This window comes from Antedon bifida, chromosome 9, assembly GCF_963402885.1.
Source record: "Antedon bifida chromosome 9, ecAntBifi1.1, whole genome shotgun sequence".
In the NCBI taxonomy this organism is placed as follows: Eukaryota; Metazoa; Echinodermata; class Crinoidea; order Comatulida; family Antedonidae; genus Antedon; species Antedon bifida.
Genome location: NC_136234.1, coordinates 2,731,044 through 2,754,599, shown reverse-complemented (window position 1 = coordinate 2,754,599; position 23,556 = coordinate 2,731,044). Strand labels below are relative to the sequence as shown.

General features: G+C 32.5%; 1 protein-coding gene across 2 annotated transcripts in view; it reads right to left on the bottom strand.

Annotated features, from left to right (window-relative positions):
• Positions 1-4,387: 4,387 nt before the first annotated feature.
• Positions 4,388-23,556, bottom strand: part of LOC144851846 (BCL11 transcription factor A-like) — a 74,939-nt gene continuing 55,770 nt past the window's right edge. The window contains exons 1-3 of one of the 2 annotated variants that reach the window (XM_078709490.1): positions 16,140-16,312; positions 13,687-14,025; positions 4,388-11,825 (exon numbers count right to left, since the gene is read on the bottom strand). In XM_078709490.1, the coding sequence (XP_078565616.1) occupies positions 9,754-11,825; positions 13,687-14,025; positions 16,140-16,188 (2,460 nt within the window). In that variant the 5' untranslated portion in view covers positions 16,189-16,312 and the 3' untranslated portion in view covers positions 4,388-9,753. Of the gene's footprint in view, positions 11,826-13,686; positions 14,026-16,139; positions 16,313-23,556 lie in introns of those variants that run through there. The other variant, XM_078709489.1, reaches the window with a different exon arrangement.

The window sequence follows — 23,556 nt, the reverse complement described above, 5'->3', positions numbered from 1 at the left end:
ATAGATAAGAACGAAACAAATCTCGTTAAGAACGTTCTAATGTGTGCAAAATGTTAAGCGTTAAAGCAAATCTATATCATCATTAAAAAATAAATTAAAAGTAATAACTATTGCATGTGTTGTCGCTTCTAGAGTATAAACCAATTAACTATTTCCAAATAGAGAGTTTTAGGACGAGGCTGATAAGCGAAGGAAAAAAACCCACAAAGAAAAATTAATCAACTTTGAACTTTAACGAAATTATTCATAAAATTGGTCAATCTAGGCGAGGATATCGTTTGCATAATAACGACACACCAATTATGAATACATAACGGTGAAATGAGGCCATAACATTACATGGCCTGGATTTGTGTACAAGGTGATTGATATACTTGCGATACATAAGGAGTGTCTCATCCGCCTATGCACTCAACCTAGATAAGAAATCTCTAGCCTCGTATATAAATGTAACGAATGGTCCTATTTATTTGAACCGGTCGCATCTTTAGAGCCAGCCAAATGTCACAACTCAGAAATTTACGACATAGCCTGGATAGAGCAATCGAAATTCGTCAACAGTTCTATATACTTTTTACTATCCTACTGGAATGTGTTATACATGTTTGTCTTCTGGCCTATAATTCAAATAAATCAATGGATCTCTTACAATTATACATTTTAGGTGACTTCACATTAGTTTGAGATCATCCCTTACCCTATATTGTTCATGGATATGGTAAATTCGTTATAATACAGAAAGCCGTGTCCATGCTTCTCCCTCCTTTTATCTGCCGAGGACCTCTACTATTGTATTACCACATAAGCTTAAATATATAGTTTATAATATCACTGTATATCTCCTTCATCAGGATACGTTGAAGTAACCATATTCTGAACTATAAGTGGTTCTATAAGAACCCCATTTCACAGTTTATAACTTAACAACGTTTGTCTAAATTTGTTGGTAAAGTTTTATTTCGATGAAATTATTTTGGACAATGTTTACTTGAATCTCTTCAAGACTAAAATTTCTAAATTATTTCTTCCTATTATATATTTCTTTTTCTTTTAAATTCCGTAATAAACTCTTTTTTTTTCCTTTTGGTGAGTTTTTTCAAAGTTGAAATAAAAAATTATGATTTTGTAAGTAAAAATGCAACAGACAGACTATACAACAGTTTTTTTTTTCAAATCATGTTATGATTATTTTTATTTGGATGTTTCTAGAAATCATTTCGGTTTTGTTTGTTGATTGTGTTTGTTTTACGTAAAATTCTAAATAATTTCGTTTAGTTTTCGTTTAGCATTTTTTAACAGTTTTTAATTTAACAATATCAATAAAAATGTATATGTATATATAATCTACTAAACGAGTAGAATAAGAACGTATTTCTAACCTTGTTTATCCATTGAATTATGTAATGTGTGCACTGGGTCTAAGTTTAATTAATATTAATGATTATATTGTTAATTGAATCGACGCTATAGAAAATAACATGCCTGTATAATATTTATTATTAAGAGTGTGAATGTGTATTTGAATTTACTTTGTTGCAATAAAGACTGACGTCGTGTATCAGATTCAAGAAATTGTAGTGGTCCACTCAAAATAGAAATTCATTAACATAATTAAAACAATAAAACTACAAAGAAAAATACATGAACTTGCAATAACTTAGAGTCAAGATGTTATTTAGACAAACTTTAAAAAAATATAATTCGTTTTATATGGTTACGCGTATAGAAAGATAAAAATGAAACTCATCCATAGGAAAAACAACAAACGGATATAAACAATATAAAATTGCTCGAAAATTTAGATTCTTATGAAAGGGTGTCTGCGAAAAATTACATTATTTTTCATTTACTTATTCGACACATATTATTATTAAACAAAAAAAGGCGAAACAATACTTGCTAGTAATAAATATACCTCTGACAGTAAATCCAGTAAATGTATTCATAAATAATTGTTTTATTTAGTTCAACAGTCCGTTTTAAATTATTATACCGTCTAGCATGACAGACCTCCACGTATTATTTTCATATAATTTACTGTAGGCCTATAAATATTTAACCTATCTTCGAATGAATTCATGAACTTTTAAAATTCAATCTAATACTTCCCGTATTATTAGGTAAACCGGAAAGTTCTTAATGTATATTAGCCAAATCTTCAATTTATCAGGACAAATATTTATCTCTTGTTTGCGTTTTCACGATTTTATTTTAAGCGTTTCAACGGTGATTTCATACTGTGTGTTTCACCGCGGACTGGAAAGGTTTTCACCTTTTGCTAAAGCTAGTCAAATACGATTAAAAAAGTAAGGCCTCGGATAATAGGCGACACATTCCAGGTATTGGTTAGGTAAATTTCTGTCAATATTTTTGGACGAATACGATATTAATGATGGGGTTTTCGTGAAGAAATATAACGAATTGTATGCGAATAATTATGCGTGAGTATTTCGCGCATGCGCACGTATGAAACATGACTCAATATGTGCAATATACGTAACACGTGTTTGTTTTGTGACACGATTTTAATAACTGTCCATGATTGGCTAAAAAAAAACACGAACGGATACGCGTTAATACGCGGAATACGACGTGGAATTTTTACTTGTATATGTGTATGATGTCGAGTGTTGAGTCACTTAAACACATTTAGCCTAGATTCGCACATTGGACATTCCAACGCTAACTAGAGCGGACTTCCCCGACAGCTGGACGTTTGAAATGCATTATATACGCAGCCATTTCGCATGTATGTCGACCATGCTATACATAATCAACACCTGTAATAGAATTAAGAACATTACTTATGACCTAAATCGATAGACAGAAAGAAAACGATGGTGGGCGTAATGATTGGGTTCTAGTAAATAATCATCGCTTCGGTCAACCTGTTAATAATGTCAGCATAACTCTCTAATTTAATGCATTTCAATGACTGTCGTTATCTAAACACACCCAATGAAATCTGTCTTATCAAAAGCAACAGTTCTAATAATTTTCTCCATACACTACATACTATCATGGAATAAATAATTATGTAATCCATGATAGTATTAATTTTCGTTGGCTTAGGCCTACAGAATATTTTTTTAATGTTTTACTTCAATGATCTGATTTTATTCCAATCGTTTAATGTTTTAATCACAATACAGCTGTACTGTGTACTAAAATAGTATGACAAGGTAAATGTGTCACAATGTATTTACAATTTTGACTTTCGACCATAGGTGTTTCTCAGATGATGAATTTACTATTAAAACGTAGGTTCTTTTCAAATACAGGTCTGTATTTAAACCCTATTGTTAATTATATAAACACCACTGTTTAATTTGTTTCTATTTTAAGTTGATTTCATACTCCCACTTATGGTTTCTAGGAACTCATTGTGAAAGATACTAATAAAAAAGACAATATATATTTTTATTATTTAATTAAATTGTTCTTGGCACGGCTATGGTTGAGATTATAACCATAATGTTTAATACTGATGCTGGTTTAAAAGTCCAGAACTTTCCAAAAGCATTAGCGTTGGATGACTTTTATAAAAAAAAAACCCGAGATATTAACAGGACCTCTGCAGTAGCCGCGGTTTCGTTGATAGTCGTCAAGACTATAAAATAACATACACAGATGACAAAAGTTACCGAAAATTTCCATTAGTTTTAATAGTACTTGCCACTAGTATAATAAGCTCCAATAATATTGTTTGAATCACACCTTTATACTCTATACTACACTAGCATGGTCTCTATGAGACCAAATCCATAAAGAATGAAAAATAAAAATCTAAAAAAACAAAGATAAACAAAGGAATGGGTACTCTAACGCCCACTCTGGTTTGACCATATACACATATAATAAATACAGACTGCGCCACATTTTGGCAAACAAACATTGGAAATAGCTCAGCTGCAACGTGGCTGGATCAAGAGTCTATCGTGGAAACACGATGTTGCTGGACTAAAGCGTCTATCGTGGCAAACACGACTTTCTACATGAATTTTCTCTACACAAGATACCTTTTCTATTTACATTTCAGTGCAAAATAACATTACATATTTGTGTATCATTTTAAACAAAAAAAGCTACAATGTTTTAAAAAAATAAAAAATAAAATTACAAAGAAAAAAATAAACGAAACCTTAAAAACATTTACACTACATGCAATATCTTTACACTTAATCTAAATGTGTCTCCTTCTTAACTCAGAACGGCTTATAATTTCCTCCAGTGTGCCTTCTGAAAATCGAAGTGGACAAATAGTACTATTTTTGTATGTCCAGTCTAGGCCTTATTCAACGAACCTGTCGTTGACCTAATAGCTCATGCCATCTTGGCCAACGCCAAGGTGACATTTAAGCACCGTGTCTCTAAAGACTATATTACATTGGCTTGGTTCTCATTAGGATGCAAAGACGTACGCACAACGCAAGTAATTTGAACCAATTACAAGCGACGGTCCTCAAAATTGTCGCTTGTGATTGGTCAAAGCTGCGCGTACGTTCTGACGTGCTGTCCTAATGAGAACCAAGATTTATAGTCATTGTTTTCGACCAGTAACAACGTGAGCCTACATCGCATGTAAGACAAGGTCTAGAATTAAACTTTAGACCAAGGCTTTCTTCATTGCATGTTGGTCTTAGGCCTAAATTACATGTTCTTAAAATCGTCACATATATCAGCTGCAGTTTGGAGGCTTTTCAAGCCGGTAGGAAAGATCCGAGGAAAAATATACAACAGGGCACATTATTAACATGAATAACATTCATGTTACTTTTTTTCGTTTTTTTTATCGATAATATACAATACAATCCAATATTCAAATACTCCCAAGTCTTTTTAAAAGACTCTCTACAGTATAAAAATGCGAATTCGTTTCTATTACATAATATCTACAATATAAATTCTTTCCAAACTTACTATCGTAAAATTCGTTCAAATGACAAAGTTACATAGTAAAAACTTGGTTATTTCAGTTATAATAATATACAAACTAACCACTGTATCAATTAACATTAAAAACATACGAATTTAGAAATATTATTCTTTTTAAAGACCATCGTAGGCCTAACACTAACCAGCACCACAGTGATTACACCATGGCTTAAATTACAATACTCGTAATAAATATTTTATTCAATATTTATACAGCATATATCATCCGAACATAAAACTCAAGAATATTATTGAGATATGTAACATGGGGGGAAAACGTTCAAAATACGTATAACCACACACCTAACGTAGCAATAACAATTGATGATGATAACAGTACCATAAAGACCTATTTAATTATATAAAATAATAATTTAAGCTAGAAAATACATTAAAGAAACATCTAATTGACGAGCAATATGATGAAGTTATGCAAGTATACAAAATGACCGTCCATATAAAATGAAACATGAAATAGTAACGCGTATTCGGCGAATAGAATTTAGATGAATCAAAATGGCGACACAGGCGCGACCAATGCGATTTACAGACTGACGATATTTGCTATCAACTTAAGTGCATTTAACCCAGTCTGTCTGTACGGACTCAGGTGAATATTCACGGCAACATGAATTTAATGGCACTAACAGTAAAGTAACAGCAGTGATCGTAATAATGTTTTAAACGTACGATATAGTCTTTGGGCTATGATAGAAATAGGTTGATAGATTCTCTTGTTCCAATTAGAATTTAACTCGAAACCGTTGTACGTCATAAATTTAGTGTATTGTTCAATAAACGCAATCTGTCTCCTTTTCGTTATGCTCTACATTAGTAATAATCATACTTGCACTATACGCCACGACATTACATTGCCTATAAAATAATATATCATAATAGCGGTATTCAGCGTATAAAAATCACACGAACAAAGTCGATCAGATTAATATGCGGCGGTATTTAGGAGTAAATCAACGTATAGCCTAATTTGTTCGCTGAAGGAATTTAAAACGATTATAACCAACATACGATTGATGTATTTAAACCCTACATGAAAAATGAGGTTTCACTAAGAATTAATGCGAGCAAAACGAGATACTGTAGATTACTGATCTAATCCTTGGTACATGGGTTCGCTCATTAACGAAACGACTTACTACAGTCATATTTAGCTTGGATTAAAATCCTCTCCTAATATATAAACAATGACACCGATGAAATAGGCCTATAGAAGAAATACTAGATTTCAATAGAAATTAATAGTTGCTTATAATATTAATTCAACAATTTGATTGGTTCACACTAGGACGCAACAAAATGGCGTACGCGCAACGCAAGTGAGTCGGATGGATCCCTCACGTCATGCGTTCTTGTGTTGCGCTCTAGTGTGAACTAAGCTTTAAGTCTTGTGTTGCGTTCTAGTGTGAACCAAGCGTTAAGTCTTGTGCTCAAGACAGCCACAGGTGGCAATTGTTAGATAACAAATAATCTATTAAAAAAGTGAATAATTTGAGGAGAAAAAACCTCGAGTTGAAATATTGAATGAAGTGGATAATTGATTACAATTCTCAATAAAAAGAAAACGATAAAAAAAGAGATTAGATTAAGTATACTTTGAATCGTTTTGGGAAAAAATTTAAAACTAGTGTTAATACAATCATTGTACTTTTTAAGTAGAAAGTTGTATTCGACAACTTTATACAAAATGGCATATTATGCTATTGTTAGCAGTTACAGTGAATACGACTTTACAACTATAAAACACAACTATATACAGCAGCACTGACGCATTTCGTTACGAGGAAATGGATGTTGAAACCTCCTAAGCAGTAAGTTAAATAATAAGGCCTACTAAACATTTATTTATCGAGAACATTGCAATAACAACGATCACTTTAATGCTTTTTGTATGACATGTACATTTTACTACATTTCTTGGACAGATTGCGAATTCGAAATTTAGGTCTTGTAATTTTAAACAGGCTCGTGAAAGTGTTGACGACGATAAAACAGTAGGCTTGCAATTGGGTCAAAGAAGTGAATATTTAGGCTAAAGAAATTGCATAACCAACGCCGACGTTTTTCACATAATTTGCGGTAGCAGAGTTCAAAAGATGCTTTGCCCCCAGGCTAAAATATCATTTCACAATACGACTATTGATCAACAAGGTCAAATACAGTCTAGACCTTTTTAGTTATGCTGTGAAATGAAATACCAATAACTTTACAATTTTACAGACTTATTAAAAGCACAAAAGAATACTGCGCAAATAAACCGTCATCTAAATGCGCTTTTTCATTTTATAGCTGATGGTTCGCGGGTACAAAAGCGATTGTAAATCATTTATACTTTGCATTGGCTAACAAATAACATTATAAAATTTAATTATAACACGCAACGGGCTAGGCATTCACATGATAATGGATGGCCTGCTGGTACCCAGGAAAAAACACATAGTATAATATTTTAATTTTTGCATGAAAATAGCCCATGGATTCGGCATTTGATTAATAAACCTCGTTGAATTAGGTTAAGCAAGCCTCTGGTTAAGATATGTGGAAATAGAATGCTTTGATAATGACGGCATTAGTATGTATAGCAAACATCAAACGCTTTCAAACATATTGCAGGGGGTAACGGTATAAAGGTCATTCAAAGCGGCAACCGACAATAATGTAAATTAATTCTAGGCGATAAAATATGGCAATTTATACATTTACACATTTACATAAAGACCGCTTTGAACTAGCGCCATATGTTTGGCGATCACAGGATGATATTATATCAATATTCTATATAAATACATATTTCTATATAATACTGGTATATATAACATAATATCAATTAATAAATAGGTCTTGTAGAACAAAATAATTATATTCAATAAATTTAAAGTGATAAGAAAACATAATTTAAAAATAACTATAATATTTAAAAACTGTTATCATCATCATCAGTGCTAAATGCTACGAATTGTATGTAACGAAATAGAATTGGTCCACCAAAACCAAAAATCTAATTTCATGTAAAAATACAATATATCAATTCATGATGCAACACATATATAGATTAGGCCTATTGTTTTTGTTTCGCGAAATGAAATATTTTTGCTAGTGTATTGCTTCGGCCATGGCATTAGTTCTAGTTAAATGATCACATCTGATATTGAAAAAAAAGACCATTAGGTCTATACTCCTGGGTAGTAACCAACAGATTGAATACAAATATTAAAGTCTTTATATCTTGTACAGATACAAATAAGCAGCTAAGCTACTAAGTGAAACCACACACAAAAAAAGTTTTACATAAGACTGAGCTGAGTGAGTGTACTTAGGTCAGGGAAACGGTCAATGTTGTGCCTGTAAAACCAAGCAGGCCTACACAAAAGTTTCAATATAGACCTCCGATTTGGGACGATCTACGACCTATGCGCATGTCGGTGGGTCACATTTGGACGCAACGCAAGGGCGTAAGTAATTTGAACAATCACGAGACGCGATGGATCATAACTGTCACGTCGACGACTCGGGAGGACCGCGTCGACGACTCGGGAGGAAGTATATCACAATGCCCCGTATGCACATAGTGAACATGACGTAACTATTCTCTAGGTCGTCTCAAATCGAAATCTCTCTAACGCTTCTAACTAATATATCTCAGTTGCAATGAAGTATCTTGATAGAAACAGAAAGATCATTTACATAATTTGAATTTCATTCAATCGAAGCTTATTGCACAACGCCATGTCTCATTTTTACAACTTCCAAAAAAGTTTTCAAAAGTGCTTTGGCGAGGATCACAAAAAAGTGACAGACGCATATAAAATACATGTTACGAAATAGAGGAATTAAAATCTTGTTTTTGATAATATTTCGTTAAAAATTCACAAACTTGCACTAAACCTGCATATCATATTAATGACAATAATAAAAAAATAGTTAAAAACCCAAAAAGCAACAATTAAAAAAGACTAAATCTAGATTTCTAAAAAGCATTAAGGTTTTGTGTTTTTTAAAACTAATTTTGCTTTTAAAGAGCCTTACTCTCTTAAACTGTAAAGTTGTCTTACACAAAAAACGGTGACGATTTATTATTAAAAATATTTGTTTATATAAATGACAATATAATTACGATTGGCACATATCCAATATGAACAATTAGAATTTCAGATAAAACACAAAACCAAAGCCCGTGTGTATTTCAGAATAATATTAATGCTGAATCTTAATGTACACTTTGTTTTTTAAACTTTAAGCTCACCGGAGGTTCAATCAACTAGGAAACTCAACTTAAAAAAAAAAAAATTCAAATTACAATGATCATCATTGTGACATAATAAGTCATGTGACACCAAGTCATGTGGTGTACCGTCATGTGGTACAGGTTTTGGTAGGTAATGGTGTTACATCACTACAGTAAATCTTTATGTCTTTACTTCTGGCAATTGATTTTAATCTTCAATGGCGTGAAGCCAGGGATTGCAAGAGAATTTGATTGTATGCCTGCAAGATATTCAGATCAATTGAGAAAGACTATTAGCACAGGATGAAGACTGTACAAACTCTGTGACGGCGTCTGGCACTAAAGTTTGCACTTGCTGAATTAAGTACAACATAGAATAGATGCAGTTGAACATTATTCTAGAGTGCACCAGCCTCGTATACTAAAGCATGCTTGCTTTATAATCACATCTTGGTTCGATCTTATTCTAATCTGATTCAGTTTTCTCATCCTTCCAGTAGTTGTATGTCTGCTTTTGTTTCCTAAACCTTCCACATGTTCCTATTATAGTTATTTGAAAGTTCCTTAACTAAACATCAGTTGTGACCTAATACTGGTTCAGGCCGCGGTATTGTCCCCTTAATAGCACCCCAGTGCCATTTTTTCATGTGTTTCTCCAACGTGCTATATACAGAGAAAGGCATTGAACAGACTTCACATTTGAAAACCTCTTTAGCGCCTTGCCCGTGTGTCTTCATATGTCGTGTCAATTTACTACTTTGTGCGCATGCGTAATTACACAGCTGACACTTGTAAGGCTTCTCACCGGTATGACTTCGTCGATGGACCGTCAAATTGCTGCAATTCTTGAATATTTTACCGCAAAACTCGCATTTATCAGATCTTCGCTCTCCACTAACTGGTCGGGGTCTTGCTGGTGGTACTAGACTTATTACGTGTCGAGCAGCACTTCCCGTCATTATGGTTTCAGCAGGTAATCGGGGCGTGTATGTCAACCCCCGATATCCACCGTTAGTGGCTCCAATATCTACCTGAGATGGATGACTTGCGATAACTTGATCCATTGGCCACATATGAGGTGGTTCCGTTTTTATATTTTTCTTAAATTCCACTAAACTAGGGGGTTCTCCTACACTCCCTCGTCCATCTTTTATCCTAGGCGAATTTGAAATTCTTGAAAACATATGGTGGTCCGGAGACGGTCTTTCATTTGGGCTTAATCTCTTTGACGTTCCTGCTTCATGTGGAGATCTTTCAGCCGGAGTGCATGCTTTTGGCCATTCTGGCTGGCTCGCTGGTCTTTCTGGCAGTTTGTCTGACAATTCTGAAATTGTTCGTTCTCTCATAGCTAGTTCAAATGCTTCATTGTAAGATGGTATATCACTAAGACCGGTTTGAGCCATGACATCAATGAGGACCGACACACTCTCGCATTGTTTATTTCCAGTTGAATGCACTGGTGTTGCGTTTCCTGAATTTGGTTGTGTTTTTGTCTCACTTTTGTCATCCAAATCTACCTCTTTTTTTATTTCTTTATCCATTCTAACATCATTTTCTTCTACTTCCTGTTCTGCCAGTTCTTCCTCTTCCTCTTCTTCCAACTCCTCCTCTTCCTCCAACTCCTCTTCGTCTTCTTCTGAATTTGTTGGTGAAACTTTATCAGTCATGTATTTCAACGCTAAGTTCATTGTATTGTTATCTGACTGAGATGATGAAATGGAAAGTTCCTCATCCGTTGGACTTGAAATATCATTGTCCAAACGGCTATTAGCATCATATTGTTGTCGTAACCGTAGTTTGTGAGTATTCATATGACGTTTTAGTTTGCTGGCTTGACTGCAGGCATGGTCACATAACTTACATTTGAAAGGTTTCTCACCTGTGTGTGACCGACGATGCACTATTAAATTACTTTGAAATTTAAAGCACTTGCCGCAAAACTCACAGATTTTGTCCTTAGAAGGTGCAGACGGAGGTTTCAACATGTATGGAATTACAGGAATTGGTGGCCGTCTTTTGATTGGAGTATCCGGTGGTGTTGTCGTCGGCCGTTTAGTTGCAGCCACATTTATTAGCTTTTGAGAGAAATAATCTGGTCCGTTGTCTATGCCCAGAACAGGTTGGCTTTGTTGTTGTTTGTATGGAAGGCCTATTTCTTCAAATGCAGATGCTATTGGACTTTCATAATGTAAGCTCCATTCCTTTGGAGTAGGTGGACCATATAGGTTATGTCTTCCATCTAAGTCTGGACCACTTCTGCTTTGATACCGCTCCATTAGTGCTTGATGTGTGTACATTAAATGATTTCTTGTATCTATATGATGCAGTCTTGGTGGGCTACCAACGTGAGGCTTCATCATTGGTGCTGTATAGAGAGGTGGCTCAGGGAAAGGCTTGATTGGTGTTGGACGAGTTGGAGATTCAATCGGTACAGATGGTGCCTGTATGGTGTTCTCAGCAAGTATAGTTTCAACAGATTGAACCGATTGAGGTGATTGGCTATTGTCATTGTCCATTGGTTCTGATGATGTTTGTTCTTGGTATATTCTCATACCATGTTGGTTCTGGGCATGATTCAGAAGACACCAGGCACTGTTAAACTCATGTTTACAGGTTGAGCAGATATGTACTACGGGTTCATCATTACCTATAAAACAAACACAACATTATTTCTAATACGAGTCTACTAAATTCCTACCGATATTATGATCTTTGATCAGGAAAAAAAAAAAAATTTTGGAAATATTTATATTCACAAAAACACCAAAAATGTTTTAAAATTAATGTTTAAAAAGTTATTTCTTAAATAAATCTTCAGTAAGTACAGGAAATAATTGTTAATTTATGTGATCTTGCAATTGGAAAAAAACCCAACATTTTGTCACATTTTGCGAATTAGAGTTTAAAATGACTGGCATGTGTGCTCAGAAATTTAGATGGCGCCGGAGATGTAAAGGCGTTCTGTCAAGGCAACCGTTGGGAAATTTACGATGTCATGTCAAGTGGATTCTGCACCTGCGAGGGGTCAGCAGAGAGCTTCCTCTCGAGATTTTAGTTCCAATTATTTGCGCAAAGCAAGTGGCTAACTTTGACAACGACAGAAATACGGGAGATGAATATATTTTTGATGCATGTCATATCTGGGGGGAAAATCAGATCAACCATGATGAACTCTTTTCGCAAACATAATGGAACATTTGAAAATTTTTAAAGGTTTGAAAGTAAATTGCTATAATAATTTTTAATGTGACTATCTTTGAACTGTAGAATATTAGAAGAAAATTAGACTGGAACTGAATTTAAAAATGAGAATGTAAGTTTACATTAATTGTTGAGCGTAACCACATGTCTGTAAAATTGATAAGGTGGAATTTTGATAGTTCATAGTATCTAATGACAAACGAAATGTCATAACCCAAAATGAAACCATTCCAATGACATTTGTTCAAGCGAGTAAATTTGGTAACATAAATCTTTACAAGGATATTTTATGGATAATTGGAACCAGACATCATTAAAAAAAATTTACTATTTCTGATACGATTTCTAATTTTGCATTTTCTTGATGAAAACCAGATATAAGATTTAAAACGAAACTGAATGAATTTGTAGAAATAGAACGGTAATAGAGTGTTTAAAGAGATGAATTTGTGCGAATGCACACCTTTGGAAAACATTAATACGCCAAACATTCTAAAAGTGGGACATGGTATGAACTATATGCTAGCTAGGTGGTACATTTTCAAAGGGCTCTCACGTTATCCAATAAAATCCATTTGTAGTGGATATGGTATCATGCTGATTTCACCAATGTCATAAACTAATGCCAAGCTACAGATTCCTGCCCGGCACATTTCCAGGTGATTATTTCATTGTTAAATAGGTTGATGAAATTAGAAATCCCAGAAACTTGAGTGTCAGGGACGTTTTTCTTGATTAAGCACATTGTTACTCTAGCGAGGTGACTGCAAGATTGATCATTAACTATATATATATTATAATTTCTTTATTCGGCATGAATAGTTAATTCCCACTTGACTACCGCATAATATTGTCAACGCCGCATTTATATTTACTTCAGGTCGAAGGTCATGATTAAGAAAACGTATAGAATTGTTTAGGGCATTTGCACTTTACATAGAAGTCCTTCCGTAATACACATCATTAAAATGAGGTGAAAAACCTCTGAAACCCAAAATATTTGTTTAGAAAATTTGTAATTAGCATGATTCATTGAAGGGTGTTTGACTTAAGTAGTAATGTTTTCTTTTTCAAGAAAACTTTAGCAGTACACTGCCCTCAAATATAATAACAACAGTGCGGATCCACAATAAAACAATAGATAATTTCATTTTACCTAACCCTAGCACTCCCCTTGATCCGCCCCTGAAATCTTCATGCATATCATAATGAACTTAGATTAAATAGGTTGTATTTTTTGGTGTCAATGACAGAATGGTTTGTTTGACCATTACAATCTTGCAACATAATTATCTACAACACCATACCTTTCTTATCAACATCAGCAGGTACTTCATGGCTTTTAATTCCTGTTGTTACATTACTAATCTGTGATTCCCATGCCGAGTTTCCGCGTTCTTGTCTCTTAATGTTCGTGATGATTTTCGTTTTTTGCGCTCTTTGCACCATTGATTTTCCGCCCGGGTCATCTTGCGTGTCCTTATGGTTGGTTCCAATTACGTTTCTTTGTGGACATTTTCGTTTATGCTCAATGAACTTAACAATATCACCGAGTTCAAAGTCTTGTTGACATATACCACATGTTATTAGGTCACTTTTTGGTGCTTCATCTCCTTCCAACGGTTCATCTGCAGTGTTACTTTCTTCTGTAATTGGAAGACGAATAAAATAGTTTAAAAATGAGTACAACTGTGGCAGGACATTTTTTTCCTGCACCCAAAACTAATTATTTCAAAATTTACATTTTTTAAAAACAAAAATAGAAAGAAGGTTTTGGGATCTGAGAAGAATTCAAAGTTCAAAAGTAAAAGTAAAAAAAATAATTGAACGAAGACCAACGATCAGCACAGAATACTGCTGCCATACAATTGATTGGTGGCAGCCTTTTCTGGGTCCAACATTGCAGCAACATCTTTTCTTTTTAGCAATTCAAAGATTCAACTTACCCTTTACTTCAAAATATGGTTATTGCATGTACCTTCTCATAATATAAAGTACTAAGTATTAAAATCAGGTACTAAGTGCAGTTATTAAGATTGAGTTCTACAGTAAGTACAGTTATTAAGATCAGGTACTAAGTCTTAAAGATCAGGTACAAGTCTTTACCAATATCAACTTTCTTAAAAATTAAATGATCGATCAATACATTTTTTTTTTCTAATTAAATGTTATCATGATCTGTTAATGAAATCAATAAGTCACATTTTGTATTTACAGTATAGAACCTTCAATGTAACATATTTACTTTATGAAAAATAAGTACATACTTAACCTAAATATTCTAACAATAAACATCATACATAATTCTATTAAATGCCATAGGTGCCGATGATATACAGTAGTATGTATGAATTAAATTAATCCATGTACTGTATAATTATGAACAAATATGAGCATCTGGATCAGTTATTTAAAAATGGAATAATGTTACTGTATCTCATTAATATATAATATAAGGATATACATGTAGATATGTATAACATAGTGGATTTTGAAAAAAATTCTCCAAAATCTTATTTAATCCGACTGTAAATCCTATTTTGTTAGATGAAAATCCTACGCCTACAACATTTTGAAAATTGAATATAAAATCTTTAAAATGTGTAAAGTTTGTTGTACATGTGGTGACGCACTTTAAGTTGTAAATAATTCTTGATCATTATAGCAGAAAAAGTATGACACACCCAAGGGCCACACCCAAATAAAATGGCGCTGATGACATTCAACATTTTTAGAAATACAATTATTGCACCTAAATAAATATTTTTTATACGCTATATGTTCCATATTAAAAATAATTATAAAATTCTTAAGGTTCACTAAGCAATTTTTAGAAAAATATTTGAAACCAGGGTGGTACCATTTGAAAGTAAACCGATTTAATTTCATTACAAATATATACTGTATGCGCTTGTTATAATAAGTCCAGTTAACATCTAGGGGAAAATAATATTTTTGCTAGACATCATGAACAGGATTAACCTTCTAACAAGGCAAGATCAATAGCGCCTATTGAAAAGAAACCGATGCGACTAAAAGGTGGGTTTATGCTCCGATTAACATCGTCCACGGACAATGGCCATATATAATGTTTCAACGTTGTATATCAATTTTTAAAAGACCTCAAATACGGAAATGTAAATAAGGTCTGTGATTAAGGCCTTGACCTATCTGTATGTGTTTATCGTGATTTTAAAGCATTACCTTGTAATACCATCCAGTTTCCTGTATTGCCACCGGACAGTCCTCATATTCTGTGAACATGTTCTATGTTCTAAACTCATTCAACACCTTCAATCAATTAGACATCACCCCATTTTTTTTTAAATGATATTCTGTGAGCTCCATTCAATTTTCACACCTTTAATTAGAGATTCGACCAAAACACCATAGTTCATTTTCATCTATGATATTTTGTGAACATGTTTAAATTAATTAGTTGGTTTACCCAACACCACCATATTTTATTTTGTTCAATCATGAGCAAAATGTATAATTAAACCATAACAAATTTAAAGCTTCTAAAATAAATACAAATATATTTTATTAGAAAATCCAGATAACATTTGAACATAGTTTTATTTATCCAAACATTAAACAATTAAGAGAATGGTATTAAAGCCTGTTAATAAATTATATAAGACTAGAGATACCGAAGAAATAAAAATTACCTAAATCAATATACCAATGTCTCTTACATACTCTTATGAACCTTAATTTGTTTTACAGATTAGATTAGTAAATGTTACTCTTTTCCTACCTGTTAATAGATATTTCTCCACCTGTCTATATTGCAATAGAAAAACCATGTTGAAAGGTTAAAAGAATACACAGCTTTGAAAATGAGAATGAACTTATCAGTACCACCTGCACCTAGCTCCAAAAACAGGCCATTAAAATTCAACTTACATTCACTATTGGCTGCTGCACATAAATTTAAATATACATACACAAACTACGGCGTGCAGCTAAATAAAGCAGTATATTCCCACTAATAGATTTCTTGTGTATATTCTGTGTACCTAAGAAGTATTATTGGTTAATGTATTGTTCATGATGTTTTAGGGAACTTAAATATATTAATTGCCAAAATAAAGCACATATGATTATTATTATTATTACTATGTCTATGCTTTATAAATACAGAGTCTTCTAATCAAAAATGTGTATCTAAGTAGTATGTTATATTGGTGCAAATTTTTAAGAACATTGCTTCTACAGTAGTATGGCATACATTATTACTGACTGGTGTCTACATGCTCAATAACATCAAGATACTATATATAATGCTTTCCTTAAAGAAGAATAAAGGAAACTATTTTTCCTTACTGAATAAATCCTTTTTTTTTAAAGATGTGGGCCTATTGTCTCCCAAAAACATAAAAATAAATAAAACCAAACTTTGAATACTGTAGGCTATTTCCATAAAGTTCAATTTTGCTAAAAAAAAAAATAAAATATTAAATTTAAAAAAACACCAAAAAACAGTAAATTTTAACGAAAAACACATATGAATGTACTATCCAAAACAAAAAAGGGGGAAATGAATGAATACTTCCGGGTTGGCTGGTTGGCTATTTCTCTCTTATTTATCAGGTAAATAATTAGTTTTAAAATCCACTTTTTGGTCAAAGTGAATATGTGACATTAAAATGGCATATTCAACATTTTTTTTTCTATGGGGACAATACATCTTTAAGTGAAAAATGAATATAGGTTTCCAGTTTCTTTTTTTCAATCAAATTGGCTCTTCTTAAAATAATCTTTGATGGAAAAAATGTACAAAGTATATTACAATAGAGTTTAGTATAACATACCCCTATTATGTCTATTTTGTAAATCATTTTAATATTATTATATACTTTCATTCCCTGTATGTTTCATTATTAGAACAAAATGTGGTTGGATAATCTGTTTCTTGTGCATGATATTTTAACAAAATAAAAATGGGTGTGACCCGAGGGGGAGAAATTTCATAGCGAGAAAAAGCATAATTAGGGAAAGGTAGAGAACGGCGAGTTAACACTCAGTTGGAAGCCTATAGCTCCAAGTACAATATAACAATATTTTCACAAGAATAACAACTAACTGCCAAAAATCATAGTAAATTAATCGTACCTGTAGAGTAAAAATTAAATATTTTATATTTTTTGTTTATTTTTAAAAATACCTGCGGTAATAAAACATGTATGGCCAATAAGAGTCTGACCGTTATTTAATTATTGAGTATTTTAATATGCGATACCACACCGCAAGGTGAAATTGAAAACACCCTACTTCGGCCTATTATGCGATAAATTGGTTCGGGAGAATTGGCTGATGGCAAAGACGGTAAACAGGCAAAGGTCAAGTACGGACTGAGACAACACGTCAAAGCGTCGGTAATCGAATCTGTCCATCTGATACCGATAATAATAAGAACATCCGCGGAGATTCGAGTGAGGCCAAAATGTACAGCAGGGGGAGCATTTTATGACATGCATGTCACTGTGGTATCCATTAATGCATGTTAGCTGGCCTAGATACATAATGTATTACATAGTGCTACATGCTGTGTTAACCCAGACGTACCTGTCCGGTTTATAATTTTATAAGGCTGACAAGTAGGCCACGACTTTCACGGTATAGATTCTATCAACATCGATAGCAACACCAAAAACAGACATTATGGAATGTCTATATAGATTTCATTGCTCACATTGAGATGTAACATTGAGGAATGTGCACATTTTTAAACATTTGGTAACATACTGTACTTAAAAATAAAAATAATATTAAATACAGTACAACCAATCTTGTATAGTAGTAGTAGAAGTCACAATCACTGTTTATGCCATCTATCTAATATACTGTAAATTTCATTTGAGAAACAAAGTTTATTTCTTATATAATATTTAATTAAAAAACAAACAACTGATTGTAAGCAAATGTTTTTTGACATTACATAGAAAAATTCAACAAATTATTTGGTCCCTAATACTTTAGATCCAGAGATATTAATAGTTTTCTTCAAAAGTTGTTTTAAGTTTCATTATATTTTCAGTATAAATATAACTTTGTATACCAATGCCAGCAAAAATGACATATTGATTAATATGCACCCTTTAATATATTTAATTATATCATTCATATCATTGTTTATTATTTCAGTAAATATTGTTTTATTATTATATCCATACTTTACATATTGTACAAATATCATTTGTAATTTCAGCCTACAAATTGTCCAAGAGCCATGTGCAATGGCTGAACAACACCAATACCACTTAGGCTAAGGAAACCACTTCCACTAATAATGAAGGGACATTATTTTGGTGAAAAGCACAGCATTTAATGAAAATATCTCACTTCAGTGTGCCATAGTTAGGCCACTGGAACAGGACATTTACGGCGCCATAACTCAGAATAAACTGGGTAACCAAATAATGATCAAGCGTCCTTCAGAATGCTAGAAACTTTTCCAATCAATTAAATAGTCACATGGGAAAATGTTTAATGTGACAATGAACTTGTTTCACCATCTGCAATTGGTCTAATTGTCCACTCACAATTTATTACGTGTTCTAAATAATAAAACAAAAGGTTTTTAAACTTTTTTTTCCTTCAATTATTACTACATTATTAATCAAAGATGTATTGTCCCCCAGAAACTTAAAAAATGAAGATTAATAAAATCAGATTTTTAATAGCCATTTTGTAGTTTTAACAAAGTTAATCACTTCCGTAGAAAACAAAAACCCTGAAAAAAAAGAATGTTTTCACTTATGATATGACAAAATAAACGGTTAAATTCAACCAAAAACCCATTGGTTGGAAGCCAATTTGACTATTTTTTGCTTTAAATTACAGTTTTTTTCAGGTAAATTATTTTTTTCCCAATCCAATTTTTGGTCAAAGTGAATAACTATTAGGTGACATTAAAATGGCATATCCAACAAAAAAAATTATTTTTCAGGGGGACAATACATCTTTAACTTTTGTTTAAACAATTCATTCTCTCAGAGATGAATTGGAATACAGAAATTACAATGGGAAAAGTAGATTATTAGGATGCCTTCTAGGAAGTGTTTCATTTCATTGTATTAAACCTTAACTAGATTAGTCAAGAAATGCTTTAATTGACAAACAATGCCAATAACAGAAAGTTAACATTACAGTAATTTAGTTATGTAAGAACTTAGTTATAAAGGAACAGTGATGTTTTGTTATTTTGTGACAATATTTTACTTAGAATTATACAATGCCCTACTGAGAAGTGATAAAAAGTCTTTCTGAATGGTAAACAGGGCATTCATCATTTACAGAAGACTATCAACAGTTGTATAAACTTTTTAATTTTAAATTTTGTCAACCAATGAATGGATTAAATATAGTATCTAATGTGTATGAATAAGTACCAACTGTACCAAAAATTGATGTTTTGTGACAATATTTTACTTGAAATCACATAATGCCCTACTGATGTAAATTTACAATTTACATCAGAAGACTATCAACATTAAATGGATTAAATATAGTATCTAATGTGTATACCAACTGCTTGTGGATAAGTACCAAAAACACTGTAAATAAGTACCGACTGCTGTATGTGTGGATAAAAAGTACAAACTGTGTGTGGATAATAAAGTAAAAACTAACTGTTCGCATACAGTAAGTATCAACTATATAAGTACCAACTGTGTGTGGATAAGTACCAACTGTGTGTGGATAAGTACCAACTGTGTGTGGATAAGTTAAGATTGGATGCTATTTTTTAAATTGGGTGGGTTAAAGATCTTAAGCCAAAACCCTTGTGTAGGATGTACCAACCAACCTAAACCTGTAGCGGAGCACTGGGTAATTATAACATTTAATACACATATTAGTTTTTTTTATTAAGTTTTAAGTGATCACCAAACCTTGGCATTATTTCTCCATGGTGCAATAAAGTGAAAGACTCCAAGATAAAGTAGTTAATGCCAAATATCATAACAAACGTCTCATAATAAAATGCTTTATTATTTAATAAATGTATATTAGGTCACAGTAAATGTCATATTTATTATCAATCTGCAATAAATCAAACTACACTATTTAAAAAAAAAATATTATTTAACAATAAAATGTATTCTATTTAATTAGTTATTTCTTTATTGTGTGGATGAGTTCCAATGCTTTATATAAGTGCCAACTAAACTCTGTGTAGATAAGTGCCAACTAAACTCTGTGTCTAGATAAGTACAAACTCGGTGTAGATAAGTACCAACTAAACTCTGTGTCTAGATAAGTACCAACTAAACTCTGTGTCTAGATAAGTACAAACTCGGTGTAGATAAGTACCAACTAATTCTTCTTTTGTAAAATTTCTAAATAATTCGTAATGCAATTCAATTTATTAATTCTTTCACAATAAAAAAATGTAAGCAAAGCGGACAACAAGGATAGACACATAAGCAGAAAGAAGAGTCATTATCTACTACTAAAAAGTGGAATAAAGTTCAATAGATGACAGAGGAGACATACAAATGCTATCAACAGCTAATTAATCTATAAAAGATTTCAAAGTTTCATGAAACTTTTATTGGGTTCTAAAATGCTAAATTGTAAAATATTAAGTTTATATGAGTGAGTTTTAACGCCAAACATCTAGCATAATTAAAGACTTCAAAGACGGATGTTAAAAGTAGTAAAAATCAATTATCCATAATTGATTATTAAAGAACTCATAGATAAAGTGCAATAGACATACACATGGCACTACATATTTTACTGTCTACAGATGTGAGGGTATACTGTTTCTACTTCCCTATGTTTGTTGGACAATACTACTCAATAAAACAATAATATTCTATGTGTTCCCTTTGGTACAGTAGATTTAAAGATATATTGTCCCCCAAAAACATGAAAAATTAAGATAATTAAATCAGACTTTGAATAGGTTATTTGTAGTTTTAATAAAGTTATTCACTTCTGTAGGAAAAAAAAACATGTTTTCACTAATAACAAAACATAATAAATTAAAACGAAAAACCCATTGGCTGGCAGCCAATTTGACCATTTTTTGCTTTAAATTCCAGTTTTTACAGGTAAATACATTTTTTTTCGATCCAATTTTTGGTCGAAGTCAATAACTATTAATATTATGCGACATTAAAATGGCATATTCAACAAAAATCAAAAATATTTTTCAGGAGGACAATACATCTTTAATTTTCTTTAGTGTTCAATAGGTCATATTAGTAAATTAAGTTTATTTTATAATAATTTAGTTCAGGCTCATCTCCAAAACGACATTTTAAATTTCAGTTTTCCTTTATTTCATCAAATAACTGTTTCTGAGTCTTGTGTTTCTGTGGTTCTTTCTTTGTTTTAAAAATAAAATAAATAAATAATGAATAAAACCATATTGAATCTTTCATATACAAAATTTAAATATAAGAGTAATTCAAAAAAGGTAATATGCCTAGGTAATTTAAAATCACAATGATTATAGGTATAATCTTGATAATTTTTTAAAAGGAATATTCAGCGTAATTAACTAAACAGTAAGAGGTCAAACTGTCCTCTGATCTTTTGGAATCAAGATTATGTATGTCCCTTCGGCTTTAAACTTATGTTGTAGAAATATATCATACTCTTAATAATTTGAAATTGATCTGGAGTAACGCCTGAACGATTTTCAAATTTTCTACCTTTTTAAAAGCATATCAAAGCAACATTATCAAGAATGTTTTATAGAGCGAGACAAAGTGAGAGCGTGACATACGCATAAATAGATCACGGTGAATCGTATTCTTTGACGCCTAGAGTGCAGCTCGTATTAGATCAGAGGCAGCGTGTCCAACAGGCTGCTTTCATTACCCTATATGATTACATTTTTATTCACATCTGAACTATCTGCCCATAATGTTTGTAATGAATATTCTACTTTGATGATATAACATAAGTTGCCTAGTGGATTTTCTGCTTTGTTCAAATAATGTCAGATGTGATTAGAAGTTTTTTTTGCAAGTTCTAATAAATGACATAAAACTTGTTTATTCCATCTGTGCAAACAAAATAGAAACCAAATAAATTAGTTTAAAAATCATACAGTACACAATTATTACAATTTGTATTAGAAATTGTGCAAGCCCTTGTCAGGAGTTTTACAGGTGGCCAATTTACCATCACCGTATATTTCTGCTAGTCTCATGTTTGAAAAGGGCACCTCTGGAAAAGATGCGGTTTGTTGAAAACCTTGAAACCTTCCTTCCTACCTAAAAGAATTTGATATCATTTTGTGCTAATAAACTGGACTTTTCTCCAATACATTGCAGGATACTTTTTTTTAAAACATGTGTGGACACAGCTGCATCTGTTTTAAATAACTTCATCTTTCAACACTTTATCTCTAACAAGTACTTTTTACTAAATCCTTTAATTTAATATTTAATGATATTAAATATAAAATTCTCTGACCTTACATGTCCATTACAAAGCATTAGTCTATTTTAAAATGTATTTTAGAAACTGCTACTGACAATGTGAATGGGTTGTAAAGTGGGGATTTCTTTTAGAAGGAAGTTCTCAATCAAGTATTTGCATATAGCTTTCTTGTAGATTACATCAATAAGGACCTAATTATAGAGTATATCCAAGGGTAACATTGAAATCAAATTAGTCATCAGAGTTTCAGATTTGTTTGACCAGCATTGCTTAGAATACGGGCCACTAGAGGGGGTGGAGATGAAAATGATGACCAGCATTGCTTAGAATACGGGCCACAAGAGGGGGTGGAGATGAGAATGATGGCCAGCATTGCTTACAATACAGGCCACAAGAAGGTGTGGAGATGCGACTGATGACCAGCATTGCTTACAATACGGGCCACTAGAGGGGGTGGAGATGCGAATGATGACCAGCATTGCTTACAATACGGGCCACTAGAGGGGGTGGAGATGCGAATGATGACCAGCATTGCTTACAATACGGGCCACTAGAGGGGGCGGAGATGCGAATGATGACCAGCATTGCTTACATTCAATATGGGCCACTAGAGGGGGTGGAGATGCTATAGACTTACATAAAATATCTAACTAAGAAATGCGTTCCATAATAGTCAAGTTTTTAACATTGTTGACCAGCAGTGTGTACTGTATCTTAAAATTATTATTTTTTCAATAATTCCTTTTATCCCACAACACAGTGATAAACGA